This window comes from Silurus aristotelis (genome assembly GCF_946808225.1).
Source record: "Silurus aristotelis genome assembly, chromosome: 2".
Classification (NCBI taxonomy): Eukaryota; Metazoa; Chordata; class Actinopteri; order Siluriformes; family Siluridae; genus Silurus; species Silurus aristotelis.
In genome coordinates this window covers 18,519,325-18,536,402 of record NC_139575.1, presented here as the reverse complement: position 1 = coordinate 18,536,402, position 17,078 = coordinate 18,519,325, and the positions used below count along the sequence as shown (strand labels likewise).

General features: G+C 38.1%; 2 protein-coding genes across 3 annotated transcripts in view; both read left to right on the top strand.

The window, feature by feature from the left end:
- The first annotated feature begins 1,530 nt into the window (after positions 1-1,530).
- Positions 1,531-11,407, top strand: LOC310714998 (prostacyclin synthase-like). The gene is made up of 10 exons (XM_083521147.1): positions 1,531-1,776; positions 2,614-2,737; positions 2,845-3,020; positions 4,537-4,683; positions 5,348-5,475; positions 6,723-6,898; positions 8,868-9,012; positions 9,730-9,911; positions 10,511-10,662; positions 10,984-11,407. Exons 1-10 carry the CDS (start codon positions 1,709-1,711, stop codon positions 11,138-11,140), a joined length of 1,455 nt encoding a protein of 484 aa, XP_083377273.1. The 5' UTR covers positions 1,531-1,708; the 3' UTR covers positions 11,141-11,407.
- Positions 11,408-13,944: 2,537 nt separating this feature from the next.
- Positions 13,945-17,078, top strand: part of LOC310714850 (potassium voltage-gated channel subfamily B member 1-like) — a 43,359-nt gene continuing 40,225 nt past the window's right edge. The window contains exons 1-3 of one of the 2 annotated variants that reach the window (XM_083520842.1): positions 13,945-13,989; positions 14,041-14,560; positions 15,181-16,011. In XM_083520842.1, the coding sequence (XP_083376968.1) occupies positions 15,457-16,011 (555 nt within the window). In that variant the 5' untranslated portion in view covers positions 13,945-13,989; positions 14,041-14,560; positions 15,181-15,456. Of the gene's footprint in view, positions 13,990-14,040; positions 14,561-15,180; positions 16,012-17,078 lie in introns of those variants that run through there. The other variant, XM_083520841.1, reaches the window with a different exon arrangement.

Here is a 17,078-nt window from a genome sequence, read left to right as displayed (position 1 = left end):
AATCTGTAAACGTTTCTCACTAACCACTGCCATAGGAAAACATCATTATATTTTTTCGGCTGCTCCCATTAGGGGTCGCCACAGCGGATCATCCGTCTCCATACCCCCCTGTCGTTTACATCTGCCTCTTTCAAACCAACTACCTGCATATTGTCCCTCACCACATCCATAAACCTCCTTCTTGGTCTTCCTCTATTCCTCCTTCCTGGCAGCTTCATCCTCAGCATTCTCCTACTGATTTAACCCATGTCCCTCCTCTGCACATGTCCAAACCATCTCAATCTCGCCTCCCTCACCTTGTTCTCCAAAACATCCTACATGCGCTGTCCCTCTAATAAACTAATTTCTAATCCTGCTCCTCCTCGTCACTTCCAACGAAAACCTCAACATCTTCAGCTCTGCTACCTCCAGCTCCACCTCCTGTCTTTTACTCAATGCCACTGTCTCTAAACCATACAACATCTCAGGTCTCACCACAGTCCTATAAACTTTCCCTTTCACTCTTGCAGATACTCTTCTATCACAAGTCACTCCTGCCACTCTTCTTCACCCACTCCACCCTGCCTGCACTCTTTTCTTCACTTCTCTAACACACTCTCCATTACTTGCACTGTTGATTCCAGGTACCTGAACTCCTCCACCTTCTCCAGCTCTTCTCCCTGCAACCACACCACTTCACTGCCCTCCCTCTCATTCACACACATGTACTCTGTCTTACTCCTACTGACTTTCATTCCCCTTCTCTCCAGCGCATACCTCCAACCCTTCTTTTTCTTCTCAACCTGCTCACTACGAAAACACATACACCTTAAATAAATAACTACATTCTTGTAATTATCCAAATAGTCAATGCAACAGCAGGCCAATGCACAAAAACCTGTTGATGAAAGACTTGTTTTGAGTATTTTTAGAAACAGCTGATCAGCAAATAACAGATTTGCAGGATGATAGATCTTGTTGATGAGAGAAATCAGAGCACAACACTTTTCTTTTCTTTTCAAGTTTACAATAAGGCTGCCACAAATCAAGTACTGAACTGTGGTAAGTAGAAAAGCAGCTCAGAATACACAACACGTGGAAGCTTGAGGTGGATGAGCTACAACAGCACAATACAACAACTTTCATCTTCCCAAACAAGAAGAAACATCTAGGTCACACCAATAATATATCTTTTATGGTTATGGGTCTTGCAGTGATGGTTAAGTTTATGGTTAAGTGACCGACAGTAGCATCTTGGTTAGTTAAAGGCTTAAACATCCCACCCAAGGTTTACTCAAAATTGGCATTAAAGTGTATAAAAAACGAATCTTAGCCCTCAGGAGTGGTCATTAAACCAGAAAACAAATCCTGTCACGATTAACGTGATCCCAATACACCTGAATGCCAAACATTCACCTGTTTCACGCGTTTTAAATGCGTACGTCGTGCCACTGTTTTAATATGGGTGTGGTTACTTTTGGTAGCCTGTATACGAAGTTCATTTAAATGTACGTCAATAAAGAAGTTGATCCGACGTAATCGGATCTCAATTGTGTGTGTGCGTGTGCGTGCGCACGCCAAAGCGACGTTCACACACACACACACACACACACACCTCTGCTTGAGAAACACCCCATTGCTGTACAGTATATAAGACCGTACATGTTACCAGCAGTAGTTACCCCTTTTATTCATTCGGGCTTGTTTCTAACTTAGATAAGGAACCAACATGATTTGGGCAATCCTCCTGCTCCTCAACGGGATAATGTTCTATTATTTTCTTTCTAACCGGACGCGGTGAGTGCTGAATCTTAATTTTTCCTCCCTTATTAAAAAAAAAAAAGACCTATATTGGATAAAAAACTTGTATACAATTATAATTGCTTCAAGCTTCATGTATCATAAGAAATACTTGTCTCATAAATGAACTGTAAAAGCCTTGTGAATATATATATATATATAGATAGATAGATAGATAGATAGATAGATAGATAGATAGATAGATAGATAGATAGATAGATAGATAGATAGATAGATAGATAGATAGATAGATAGATAGATAGATAGCCAGTTTTTTTCTGCAATAGTTCTTTTGGAAGGAAAGCTATTACATGGCACTGAGAATGATGAATGTACTAGACAGAATTCCTGATGCACAGCCTCCTTATTTGTCTTTTACTACTGCAAAAAATAAAAAAACATGGTGTAGCAATCCAATATTCTACGTCAGGTTGAATATTCTGCTGCCATCAAGGAACAATATAAGAATCGAAAGAAATATTATTGATTTTATCATCAAGGCTGCAATAAGTAAGCATGGTGCAAATAAAATCGAATACTAAAGCCACATTGAATACTAAGTACACGAACCCATGTGCTATTTATATATGGCTTAGAGGACGATTATAACATCACAGCAGTCAAACGCAAATATTAAGACACTTAGGGGATTAGAAACATCTGATAAAGTTTGTTTTTTTCTGACAAATATGTTACTAATACATTTTGTATTAAGAAGATACATTGTTATGAATCCTAATTTGCTGTTATTTGCTAGTATGTAAGCATGAAAGGAAAAATGAAACAAAAAAACACACTCTACAACTTCACATGAGAAATCTGATCTGATTTCAGGTCGAAAAAAGAACCACCTTTGGACAAAGGAGTTATCCCTTGGTTGGGACATGCACTAGATTTTGGAAAAGATGCCACCAAATTTTTGAAAAGAATGAAACAGAAACATGGGGACATATTTACTGTAATTTGCAAGCATCTAAGCATATTTCTAAGTATACCTTTTACATTTTAATATATAATTCTGTGTTTTTCTCCCAATTTTACTCTGGACCTTATATGATTTTCCAGGTTCGTGTGGCTGGACGTTATGTTACGGTCCTGCTGGACCCCCATTCATATGACTCTGTCCTTGAGGACACAAAATCTCTAGACTTTTCACGCTATGCTCAGGTGCTGATGGACCGGATTTTTACCCTGAAGCTTCCGAATTACAAACCTGAGATTGAGAAGGATATAATGAGAAGGTACATAATTAGACACATTACATTCATTCATGTTTTGTATAATTATCTGTTTGATTATCTTACACATTCGTTTGGCTTCATAGTAGTCCCCTTGTTCCATATCCATTTGTTTACTGCAACACGACAAGGCTTTTATAGTTATAATACTATAATACTTGACTTCCGTTCCTAATTCGGCTCTTTTTCAGAAGGATTTTCATCTTCCTGCAGTGATAGCTGAACATTAAGAACACATTTCAGGTTAAGGCTGACACCCTTGTACAAAGATTTTTAACAGGCCCTTAAAATACACTATTGTGATGTGAGTGCAGTATATTCCATTAAAACATGGTGAGCATTATTATAAACAAGAGTAATTGCATCGAGCTATATGTATTTCAAACTTGTTATAAATATATATAACACCTTTCCTAAAGTAAATTTTATGACCTACACAGTACTTTTCCTCTCAGTATTTATCCAGTCAGAGATTTGTTAATGAAAGCTTTACCAGTTTATTCTTGTGTAAATAAAGGCATTGTGCAATATCTGTCTGCTAGCGTAGTGTTTAAATCACTCATACGAAATCATGCTCTTAAAGCAAGCTTCTGTAATCCAATGCTGTTTTTTTTAACTGTCACTATGACTCGGTGGTAAATGATTTATGTCATTTTTTACAATAACCAGACAATTGGAGGGATGTTTTCCAAGCCCCAAACACCCACACTTGCTGCCTGTAAACCGAGTAACTACTTTGACACAAAATGTTCACTTTGTCAGGAATCACTCATTGAAACATTTACATTTTATTAAACTGCTCTGACAAAGTAGTGTCACCATGGACATTCAATACATATACTAGATGGCCAATGTTAGATCATTTCTGAATAACTCCGAACAACTTTTAATGTCAGTGTAATTCAATATATCTGTGGTATTTGAATCTCAGTAAATATATACAGTGCAGCCGTTTAGATTCTTGTGAAACAGGTAAGGGCTTTTGAATATTTGCTTGCTAATTATATATAGGTATTTAGGAAGGAACCTGTTGCTTGCTGAGGGAATCACTTCTTGCTTTTACAAGTTTATTGTAATTGCTCTGGTACACTCGCTCTGTTGTGGTATTTCTACGTATGCACTGAGGGTGTGCCCTTTATGAATTTGTTCTTTTTAAAGTGCTTTCACTAATTGTTTTCGCCAAACAGTGTTTTATTTTTGTCTTTGTTGCAATCACAGGTGACATGCAAAACTCAATAAACACCTTATTACATAACAGGTGGTGTTTGTAGAATAGCGGGCATTATAAGTTATCACATCATCCTTTAATGCACATGGTAATGTCCTCACATTTTTTATCAGGTGTGTTTAGCTTACTAGGGTTAGCTAAAGGTATACTGATTCCTATACAAAATAAAAAAAATCCTCTTCCAATGAGTCTCATACATGCAATCCAGGGAACATGAGACTGAGTATATTTTATCTCTTAGATTTCTTTGTGCACATTTCTTACAATTTTTATATGCTTTGCTTTCTGCAGGCATTTCCAGGGCGAGAGCCTGTTATGCTTGAACCACGTCATGGAGAACCACCTGCGAAAACTGCTAACACTAGAGACAGAGACTCTAAACCAGTCTGACTGGAAACATGACGGGCTCTTCCACTTCTGCTACAGCCTGATGTTTAGGTATAGTGCATGTTAGCAGTAATACTAAAGTGCACAAAGCGGAAGACATGAACCTATCTCTCATAAACAGTTTATACATGCAAATTCTTTCCCCATTATCCTGTTTGTAAATTGGCGCCATGATAAATGTTGACTAAGTTGTAAAAGAAACAAGCCATAAGACTTTAGAAGGGCACTTAGGAGTGATTTGCAGTATTTCCTCATTATATTTATTTATTTTTTTGGTTTATTTAGTTGTGCTGTTAATGTCTGCTTTAAAAACGCATGCAACATGTATATTAATTTAAAGTAAACTGCAAGAACTAACAGTGATGTCATTCAACTCTTGCAAAGTTCATCAGATAAAGTTTATGACTATATTCTGAAAAGGGAAAGAAATGGGAAATCTCAATAAAGTACATCAAAAAGGTTTTTCAGTTTGTACTAAAAGTGCTACAGACTAGAGAAACCTATGGGAGTTTTTTGCTTTTGGGTTCTAACAGGTTCCAACTAGAATACTTATTAGAGTCCTTTTCGAATGAGAAACTATTCAAACTATGCATTTAAAAAGCCTTTAAAGATGTGCAGGGGACAAAGACACTCAGTGAGGTCATGAAAGTCATATATAGTTATGGGGATTTTTGTCCTGCTCTGTTTTCTTTAAATTTTTTCCTCTTTCTTTCAGGGCTGGATATCTCACTCTCTTTGGTGGAGAAGAAAACAACAATTGTGCTGATGCTGCTAAAGTTTTTACAGAGTACCACAAATTTGATGGCCTCTTGATTAAGTTGGCTCGCAGCACTTTAAAGTCTGGTAAGTTGAATTTGTCTTTATCTGTTATCCTTAATACATTTACAAAGATAATGTTTGATTATTCTGTAATACATTAAGTTCCGTTAAATAAATCTGTTTCTTCAGTTATTGGATTATTATTATAAAAAGCAAAAGGTAGCGTGTTGTTTTCTAATGCTTACATGGCAACCTTGTATGAGGCATAATAATGTTGCCCGATGAATACGCCAGATTTAAGAGTCACGTCAATTTGAAGGAGTGCCACCAAGTTTGACAAACTCCTGTGATGATGTCATCAAATATAGATGTATTTTGTTTTGTTGCTGTGGCAACTGTACAGGGGAATTACAGACTGTCCTGTTGTATTACGTGACACCAGCAATAATACTTTACACAGTAAAGCCAAGTTTTTATGGTTATACCCTCACTTTGACTTCAGAAGCTTATTTATATTTGCCATGTTTACTGTGTTTATTCTAGGATAAGATATAAGTAAGCAGGTGTGATTAAGGACTATGCACCTGGACACAACAGTGGCAGATTTGGTAGTGCTGTGATTTTAAATTAGTTTCACTGCCTTACCCACTGAGTCACCACTGCCTCCATAGATCCCCTGTTCCCGCTCACATTCCCAGTCACACTGAAAAGAAAATCTGGTTGAAATGTTTGCCATGTCATTCTAGTCATGTCTGATCTTGACTCTATTATAAGGAAACAATTCAACCTATGCAGACATTTGGTAACCCATAACATTCCCGGGCCACTTACCTATATAACAGATTTACTTCAGCCTAACCGTAGCCTAAACAGATACCAATTAAAAAGCATTACATTGATGTCACAAAAGACCATTTTCCCCCAACCACCTCCTACTCTTCCTTAAGCTATGTCATCACTGTCTCATTCCCTGTCATTATGACACAGGTTTCATTACTAGCCACAGAACACTTGGTTTATTGCTGCTTTTGGTTTGATGACAGTGTGTAGATAAGGTGTAAACAGTGTGTCACTGTGAATCACATCATTCGCATCAACCTGCTGTTTACATCCAAAGTATGAATCAGTTGTTTATAACTCACTCACAATTTCTCTTGTTTGAATCATAGTGGCCAATGATCTCTTAACTTTTGTACTTAGGTTTCACTCTAGTCCCTCTCTCTCTCTCTCTCTCTCTCTCTCTCTCTCTCTCTCTCTCTCTCTCTCTCTCTCTCTCTCGCTCTCTCTCTCTCTCTCTCTCTCTTTCTTTATCTTTACTTTTGTCACTGTAGGGGAGAAGCAGACCGCAGGCTTGGTAAAGCAGAGACTGTGGGAGTTGCTGGCACAGGCTGGACTGAGAGAGGATTCCAGTTTGTGGATGCAGAGTTACAGGCATCACTTAGAAGAAGAGGGTGTTGATAAAGAGACACAGAGAAAGGCCATGTTGTTACAGCTCTGGGCCACACAGGTCAGTGTGTCTACCAAACCGCAATCTTAATCCTAAAATCACCCTCTAAAATCTGTAAATTCCTCATCCATGGGTGCATAAAAAACCATGATCTCTGTCTAAACCTTGTTTCACCCAAAGTGTCTAATTTTTTTTTATATTTTGCTGACCTCAAGCTGAAGAATATTGCAGCTTGCACTGTGATTAGTGATTATTGTGCACACTTTTGTGTCTATTCTTTTTTTTTACACCAGTTTTAATTCATTTTCAATCTTATTTGTATAGCTCTAACAAGAGACATTGTCCCAAAACAGCAAGTTTCCGTAAAATATTTTGATAATGATGCACAATACATCCCAAATTGGTTAATCATGATCATATAAAATTTTTAAAACATCTATATTAACAGGACAAAGGATAACTGCAAGGTGAGCTATATCTGTCAGGTCATGTATGTTGGCATTAGGACTGAGCTATAATTAAACTGTCTAAATATAACCCAGGTGATTTCTGAGTTATTTTAAGCACATGTATAGAGCTTTTGATGTATGTAATCTCTTTGTTTTCCTGAATGCAGTGAGTCATTCTTCTTTTTGTGCTTGTGTTTGCAAAAAAGCCCTGTAATATAAGTCACTCTAATGTCAGTCAAGCTGTCAGAGTTGACATGCCACAGAAATGAATACGCAAAAGTCATCAATCACACACTAAACCTGTATGGAACCAGGCAGAAATAATATCAAGACTAAGAAACCTGACTGCATTTCAGAATGAATTATGCAAATGGAGCACAGATGAAGAAGTGTTATAGAATTCAAGTAGAATGACTACAACCAGCAAATCATTGAGAGCAAAAAGCAGTAGGACCACACGTTTTTAAGGAACCTTAAACATCAAGGGTTCTCATTTATCATTTCCCATTTACTGTTTTTTTATTTTTATTTTTAGGTGTCTGCAGATATAAAGATTTAGATCTACTAATTTCTACCACACTGTCTGAGAGAAATCTAGAAAGATTAGATGAAGCTGTGTATTTATATGCCCAGTGGGAACTACACAGATTCATGCTGTGTTTCGCAATATTTCACAGTGTGAGAGAGTGGTGGAAATGAGCTACATAAATCTGAACAGGAGGTTGTTTGACAGGTTGGCCAGAGGAGAGCACTGTTGAACAATATTTCTTCATTTTCCTCTGGCAGAATTCAAGTGATAAGTCACTTTGCTAGGGCAGGTAATGAAATTGAAGTGGACTACTGTATTTTATGTCATATTATCCATTCACTTTATATGCTATATAAGGTATCCTGATTTAGCCTATGTTACTTTCCCCAGAGCATAAAAAGATTCTGACATTTAGTCTATAAGAACCAGTGCATTTAAAACATTTTTTTATACTTTTCTGAAATGTTCAACCACCATTGCATGGTTTTGCTGCATGATTTAAATGTTTTTTTTTTTCATGTGCATTTATAAACATTTAGTGTCATATATAGATAATGTGTTGTATGAAACCAGCTGCGTAAAACCAGATTTAATTTAGTCTCAGATCATGGTGTATTCATTCAAGTGCTCATATAAAATGTGCCGGCCATAGTATGTTCCATAATTTTAACATTATATCCTTCATTCTATCCTCCCAGTGGACCTCCTTTTATAGTAAGCACTTTGACACTGGTGTTGTGAGGCTAACCAGGTTTAAACACTACTGTAGATCATCCCCATTGTCCGAGGACATGTTATTTTCCTGGCTCCGCCTATTGCACTACCTAATATACGACATACCATGCTTATCAGTTGTAAGCTCTCACTGTTAATACAAAGAGTGATTCGAATTGTCTTCAGCCTTATGTAATTACACCCATACACCTCATTCTTCCACTGGTCATGGAGGAGAGATGCCAGAATGAAGTAATGAAAGAAATTGTCTGCGATTGTTACATACCGATAAAGTCAGGAGCAAGCTATAATGTTGCATACTGTTTTCTTCTTTCAGGGCAATGTGGGTCCTGCTGCATTCTGGCTCCTGACTTTTCTCCTGACCCACTCAGAGGCCATGATGGCAGTGAGAAAAGAGTTTCAAAGTGATAAAGTGTCAGGCAGCAACACACTCAACCACCAGGAAGAAACTCCTGTGTTTGGTTAGTGTCATACTTGTCTTTAGAAAAAAAATGGGATAGTGTTTGTGTAAAGTTATACTGATAGGTGTTTCAAGGGAAGAAAATAATATCTAATTATATATTAAATATCTTGTTCTTGAAGAACACAAATCACAAATGGTGCATTCAGTTTCTAATTTTACTGAAAGAAGGGAGCTGTTATACTATAAGAAATGTGACGCCTTTCCATCGATGACGCAACTGCATCGTCATATCGCCCACACTATACAGCTCTAATGTGTCTCCATGAGATTAACTTAAGGTACAGATTTAGCCTGCTCAGAAAAGAACAGTGCAAAAGAGTCTTTAAGCACTGACTCATGTAAGATCAAAGGTTGCACTATAAATTAGTCCACTCAACAAGTGTAACCTTATAGTTAAATGTGGATGTTGTGTCTGTCTGTATGTCTATGTGTCTGTGTGTCTGTCTGTCTGTCTGTCTGTCTGTCTGTCTGTCTGTCTGTCTGTCTGTCTGTCTCTCTCTCTCTCTGTCTGTCTGTCTGTCTGTCTGTCTGTCTGTCTGTCTGTCTGTCTGTCTGCATGTCTGTCTGTCTCTCTGTCTGTCTCTCTGTTTGTTTCCTTGAGGATGAGAATGACTAATTTAAAAGAATTGTATCCCACAAGGGAAATGATGCAAAACATTGAATTATGTTAGGGTTGCAGTGTATTAATAAAATTGCTTTTCAATTGCTAATTCAGACAGTGTGCTGGAGGAGACCCTCCGGCTGACCGCTGCCCCGTTCATCACTCGGGAGGTGCTGCAGGACAAGACACTGCATATGGCAGATGGACAAGAATACGATCTGAGGAAGGGGGACCGTGTCTGTCTGTTTCCTTTCATAAGTCCACAGATGGACCCAGAAATACACGTTGAACCTGAGGTACACAAAGAGTCAAACTGATAAACAAACCATTATTGTTACACAATTCATTTCAAATTACAAAAATTTTACTGTTCACTACAACAACAGTGAGTACATTTGAGCTTGAGACAGAAACTGGATTCAGAATATTCTGCAGTATTACCCTTTAGTTTTTAGTTTAAAACATCCTTGTGTGTCTACTTGTCTACTATCTTGTGTACCATTTATTACAAATAGTCAAAAGGATTGTGAGCTTATATATAAAAAAGACAGTGTTTTCTCTCTCACACACAAACCCACACTTCACACTTACCATGGATTACCCTTTGGATAGGTTTAACCCAGGACATGTGTCAGCCATAGGATTACGTTGCAGTTATAATAGAAAGAAGCTAATTGGCGGAAAAGCCTAGTTACATATCTGCGTCATGGCAGACGTTACCCTAAGCTATCAGTTTGGAAAATCTCACCCGATGTCAAATGTAATGACAATGCCGTGGAAACTTGATTGCAGTCCTGATTGACTGAACGTCAAAATGCTGATCTCACACAGATTATTGAGAGAACATTTGTGTGTGTGCAAATCAGCCCACCCTCCTCTGCAATTTTCTTCACAGAAATTCAAGTATGACAGGTTTCTTAAGGCAGATGGAACAGTAAAAAAAGACTTCTTTAAAGGTGGGAGGAGGCTGAAGTATTACACCATGCCTTGGGGAGCAGGGACCAACGCATGTGTGGGAAAGCCATTCGCAATCCAGTCCATCAGACAGTAAGTATCCTCTGAGACAAAATGCATTCCCCAATGGAAAACACCGCTTGGCTCACTTAATGCGCCTACACACAAAGGGCCACAGAGATTAAAGTTCACACACAAACACACACACACACACACAGACACACAAATTAGCATTTTGCAAGCATATGCAAAGGCAATTTAAAGAGATATGCAACATTCCTATTGTAACCAAACATCTTCATGTCCCTAAAGCTTTCAAATGATAGATTTATACTTCAGTGACGCATCTTTACTGAAGATCTAAACTCACGACTAAGAAAACCTTCCCCTTTGCTGTTTTACTGTGCTGTCTAGGTTTGTGTTTATGATTCTCTTCCATCTGGACATTGAGCTGCAGGACCCTGCAGCTCAGGTGCCTGAAGTGGATGTCAGTCGCTATGGATTTGGAATGCTGCAGCCAAACAAGGAGCTTCAAATCCAATACAAACGCAGAGAGCCCGTTTTATTCTGATAACAACCCACCTGTGCCAATTACTCACCTCACTTATACATATTTATTTAACATTTTTATATACCTGTTTCATATGGCTGTACATATTTTTGTATAAATTTTAATACTTTGTATCTTACTCGAGTTTGCAATTGTATATTATAATTGCCTGTTTATAAAAACTAGTTGGAATACACTATATTATTGTTATTTATTAAACAATGACAATTTTAGGCATTTTAAAGGGGTTTTTATGGATGAAAAAATAAAATGTTAAATTATCGAAAAGCATGATTATTCATTTCATTTATAGAATATAAATTATTCATTTAAAGAATATCAAACAATGTGGAACCTTTCCTAAATGTATAAATATTACGTCTGATTCTAACCATACAAGCAACATAAAAGTTTGATTATAAGCCACAGAGCTGATGTTCTAATACCTGTTCTGCTTCACTACAGTCTGTTCCTGTGCCCTTCTAAGCATTAATCCTAAAGCTGTACTAAATAAGAACAGGACATGAGGATTCCCTAGGCAGACTGGTTAGATTCTTGTCATGATGGTTCTTGACTTATATAAGACTTTTTTAAATATATTTACATTTGGGATTAAGTAAAATAAAAAAGAAACAATTTGTTTGAAATTAAACAAAGCATGTTTCTTTATACATTTTTAAGCATGATTAAAGCAGCATTGGCCCCTGACTACTACAAAATACCAATCAATTACTGCATTTTTTCTTTTGCGGATTCTCACATAATTTGTTTTTCAAAGGTCCTTATGTTCTTTAACCTTTCTCAATTGTGTTTGTGAGGTACCAGTAGATAATTTAGGTTCCTTGATTTTTTTAGCTAGTCTTTAAAATTTTTAATTATTAGTTTACTTCAAGGAAAGTTTTTACAAAATATTCCTTTTGCTAGGATTCGATCAAGTACAGCCTTTTTGCCAATAATAACGGTCTATCAATCCTTTTTTTCTAAGATACATGTAATGCACACATGTCTTGTAAATTAAGTTAGTAAAGGTACATCAGTGGTTCTTCAGTACAAGTAAACAAGAAAAGCAACAAGTATAGTTTCACATTTTTTATTCAGAGAGACATGTATTATTTTTGCCTAATATTACAAAAAAGCAAGCACATTGTTTGTAGGGTAAATTCTTTATTACATACCCTACAACATGTATGTATGTATGTATGCATGTATGTATGTATGTATGTACACTACCAGTCAAAAGTTTATAATATTAGTTGGTTATCTCTTTAAATGGCCTTTGCTTGTGCTTACTATTGCTTTTTTGCTCTTCCCAAACTATCTAAATTGGATTAAGATTAGGTGAATTTGAAGGCCATGTTATCTGCTGCAGTACTCCACTATTCTCGCCTCTTGGGCAAATTGCTCTTACATAACATAGAGGTGTGTTTCTGATAATGGTCCTGGTGGTAAACAAATGATAGTCCCACTATATACAAACCAGATAGGATGACATGCTGCAAAATGTTGTGGTAGACAAACTAGTTAAGTTTTTCATCAATTTTGACTAAGTCAACAACAGTGTCAACTGCAAAGCACCCCCACACCAACACAACACAACCTAATGAGACCTTTTTAATCATAGTATTTGATAGTTAGGCTGCCTTTGAATCTAACGAGAGAATGGCAAGCGTGTGCATTTTCTTTGTTTACTACACCATTTCATACATGTTCTTTCACAGTTTGGATGTCTTTAGTATTAATGTACGCTGTGAAAAAAAAGAAAGAAAGAAAGAAATAATATTGCAGGAAAGGGTGTGTCCAAACATTTGACTGGTACTGTATAAAAAAGACAAACGTTTCTGCACACCTGGCCATAAGATTCATGTTTGCTTATTGAACAACCCATTCCACATTTAGTGCCCATTTGCTGTTCTCATAACTTATACTCTTCTGGAAAGATGTTCCACTAGATTATAGAGTGTGGTTGTGGAGAGGCGAGTGGAAGGGTGTTAGCAAAGTCAGATACTGATGTAGGGTGAGAAGGCCGGGTGAAGTCAGCATTTTAATGTGTTCATTAGGATTGAGGTCAGAGCTCTACAGCAGGCCACTCAAGATCTTCCAATGGCATGCTGGAACTAATATAATCTTGTTATATACAGATAACTAAAATATATACAGTACAGACCAAATGTTTGGACACACCTTCTCATTCAAAGAGTTTTCTTTATTTTCATGACTATGAAAATTGTAGAGTCACACTGAAGGCATCAAGGGCTATTTGACCAAGAAGGAGAGTGATGGGGTGCTGCGCCAGATGACCTGACCTTCACAGTCACCGGACCTGAACTCAATCGAGATGGTTTAGGGGTGAGCTGGACAAAGTGAGTGAAGGCAAAAGGGCCAACAAGTGCCAAGCATCTCTCGGGGAACTCCTTCAAGACTTTTGGAAGACCATTTCAGGTGACTACCTCTTGAAACTCATCAAGAGAATGCCAAGAGTGTGCAAAGCAGTAATCAAAGCAAAAGGTGGCTACTTTGAAGAACCTACAATATGACATATATAATTCCACATGTGTTAATTCATAGTTTTGATGCCTTCAGTGTGAATCTACAATTTTCATAGTCATGAAAATAAAGACTCTTTGAATGAGAAGGTGTGTCCAAACTTTTGGTCTGTACTGTATATATACTGTATATATACAGAATATGTATCGATAAATACAGAACAAACAGGTCACAGTTAAGCAAGATTCAGCCGAAAGATCAATCCCTTAAGCAACAATAGATTTAGGTCCCAGTGTCGTGGCACAAAAAGAACTAGAGGGAAAAGAAAAAAAGAAGCAGTGTGGGTACGAAAGAAGAGCAGTGTGTGTGTGTGTGTGTGTGTGTGTGTGAGAGAGAAAGAGAGAGCGAGCGAGAGAGAGAGAGAGAGAGAGAGAGAGAGAGAGAGAGAGAGAGAGAGAGAGAGAAAGACACAGAGAGTGAGAGTGGGGAGAGGGTGTGCGTTTGGTGTTGCTGTAGCCCTCCGCCCCTCTGCAGATGTAACGGAGCGGAAGCTACTGCCGTTATGCGCGCGCAGTCTTGATTAGCAGGTGGAAAAAGCGCTCGCGCGAACGCGTTTCATAAAGTGAACTACTTGTTGGTGTTAAGTGTTTATAAAAATCAAGTTTAAATGGAGCAGCGAGTCAGAGTTCTGTGTGCTCGAGCATGCCGTGGAGGAGGCGATGCTCCGGAAACCGAAGGAAAACCAGAGGAATAGCTCAGAGAGAGAGAGAGAGAGAGAGAGAGAGAGAGAGAGAGAGAGAGAGAGAGAGAGAGAGAGAGAGAGAGAGAGAGAGAGAGAAAGCGCAGCCTCCTTCTCCTGCCTGGAGACGGACTGAAGCTTTTCCGCTGACGCCTTCAACCTGACCGAGTGAGTCGCCTTGTCTCGCGCTTTCACATTTCTCTACCTTGGCTTTGCAGGTAGTTTTAATTATTTTACATATAACTTTCTATTTTACATTTGTACTTAATTTTTGTTTGAAAATATAAGCAAACACTTTCCTTTCAAACACGTAACATAGTGAGGGGTCTTTTTGTTTATAGTATGTTACAATAATTATGCACTTTATTTTAGACCATAAGTAGTTTTTTAGAGCAGCTAATTAGCAAACAGACATATTTTAGAACTTTTAGGCAGATAAAATACGTTTCATAAAACTAATTCTGTTCACATTCGTGATTTTGCGCTTCAAATTTAAAATATTTGTCATTATTTCTATACAAACGATTCTATTAGTAAAATGATGTCAAATGTTTGCGCAGTTTTCCAAACCAGCGAGCAGCTTTCCGTTTCCAAATCGCCGAGTCGTTAATCTCTGGTGAATTATAAACATAACCTGCTTATCTGAGCCAGTATAGGGCCTTGATCGCTTTAGGAGCGATGAGTAAGACAGTGGAACACCTTTAAATGTCAAACTGGGACTCATACATTCTTTAAAGAGCGTCTGAAGTTCGTGTTTAGGTTTGTTTTCTAAAAACTGGTTTAGTACCAGACAAGTGGAGACGCGTTGCCGAGAATAAAACGCTTTTTCTGGTTTCAGCACTGGACAGCGATCGCTCCTAAGGCAAGTTCACTGCGCTCCACAAAGAGGGGATTATCACCGAGCCAGACGTTCTCATTAGCGGATAACCAACATGGCCCTTGAGCTGTTTCCTCGTTCTTCACGTTCAGATTTGGGTTTTAGTCTGTTACACATTAGTTCTTTTTTGCAGCTGGAAGAATGAAGGAGAAGAGAAGCAGATTTAGGCGGTAGTTCTCTCAGACACGTCCAACTGTTAATCTTTTGGGTAAGGAGGGATCGCTAAGGGGATAGGAAATGATTAAGACCGGGTCACGCTCTGCCTCCACTGTGCCACCTGAGCCGGTGGAGATCATCCGGAGCAAAGCGAGCTCACGGCGTGTGCGCCTAAATGTTGGCGGCCTCCTGCATGAGGTGCTGTGGAGGACGCTCGATCGACTGCCACGTACACGCCTTGGCAAGCTGCGTGACTGTAACACACACGAGGCCATCATGGAAGTGTGTGATGACTATAGCCTGGAGGAGAATGAATACTTCTTTGACAGGCACCCAGGTGCATTTACATCGATTCTGAACTTTTACCGCACGGGTAAGCTGCATATGATGGAGGAGATGTGTGCACTGTCGTACAGCCAGGAGCTTGACTTCTGGGGTATTGATGAGATCTACTTGGAGTCATGCTGCCAAGCACGCTATCACCAGAAGAAGGAGCAAATGAACGAAGAGCTGAAACGTGAAGCTGAGTCCATGAGGGAACGTGAGGGCGAGGAGTTTGATAACACATGCTGCACAGAGAAGCGCAAGAAACTTTGGGATCTCTTAGAGAAACCCAGCTCTTCTCTTGCGGCAAAGGTATGTACCTGTTAGGATTTGTTTATGTGGTTTCAATATGTTCCACATTTAGGGGCAAAATATAGTAGGTTGTGTAAACTGATGTGCTGCATGCTGTTTGCTTTCAGCCTGATATTTATTTAGCCCAGGGATACTCAAAAGTGCTACACAGTTTCAAGTTACAACCCAAGTCCAGTTTATCAACAGCTTGCTAATTATCTGGTGAGCTGTATCAAGTGTTTGCACACAGGGAATATGTGAGAATATATGTGGGTCACAAGAAGCTGAGAATATTGGGTTTAGAAAGATTTAGGCTTTATAGGTGATGTCATTCACTTACTGAGTTTATTGGGGGAAAAGTCATAATAGATGTGGTCAGAGCCCTGCCCAGTAGTTTGTAATGATGGTGTAATAACCTTATTAAGTAGGACAAAGGCACAGTACTCTAATGCAAATTATATAGAAGTGGGATGGAATAGACAATATCCTTTACTCTTCTGTGTGTTCTAAGTAAGTGTCATCATATAATTTCCACATTAAGCTAATTGCAAAATGGCTTGATGATGAATTCAAAGTAATGCACTCGAGTATCCCTTAGCGGCCTTAGAGTCAAGCTCCAGAGGTGTTCGTAGCACTTGCTTCACCATAAGAGATAAGTTTATTATTGTCATACAGTAAATTTACTTAAACCACTAATGCTTTTAAACACTTTTTTATAATCTCCCTAAAGTAAAAAATGGAGTACAGACCTGTCATTCCCACAGTTATAATAAAGTGGTGTAGTATTTGCATTACATGATAGTCATTTTTATTATAGGTAGAAGATTTGAAAAAAAAGGCCTCTTACTGTGGTAATAGTTTTATAGTTTTAAAGCCCCATTTTATAAATTGGGGCTTTATTAACATAAATCTGGATAGATCTGAAAACTGTTTTGTTTTAAAATGCTCTTCATCTACATTTTAGAACTTTTTTCCTGAAATTGCTTGTCCACACTAAAACGTCTAAAAACTTTAACATCCCTATTTTGCGCATGCATAAAAACATAAGAAGCGTTTGCCTGCATCATTTCCATCAGGAATTTATTTAC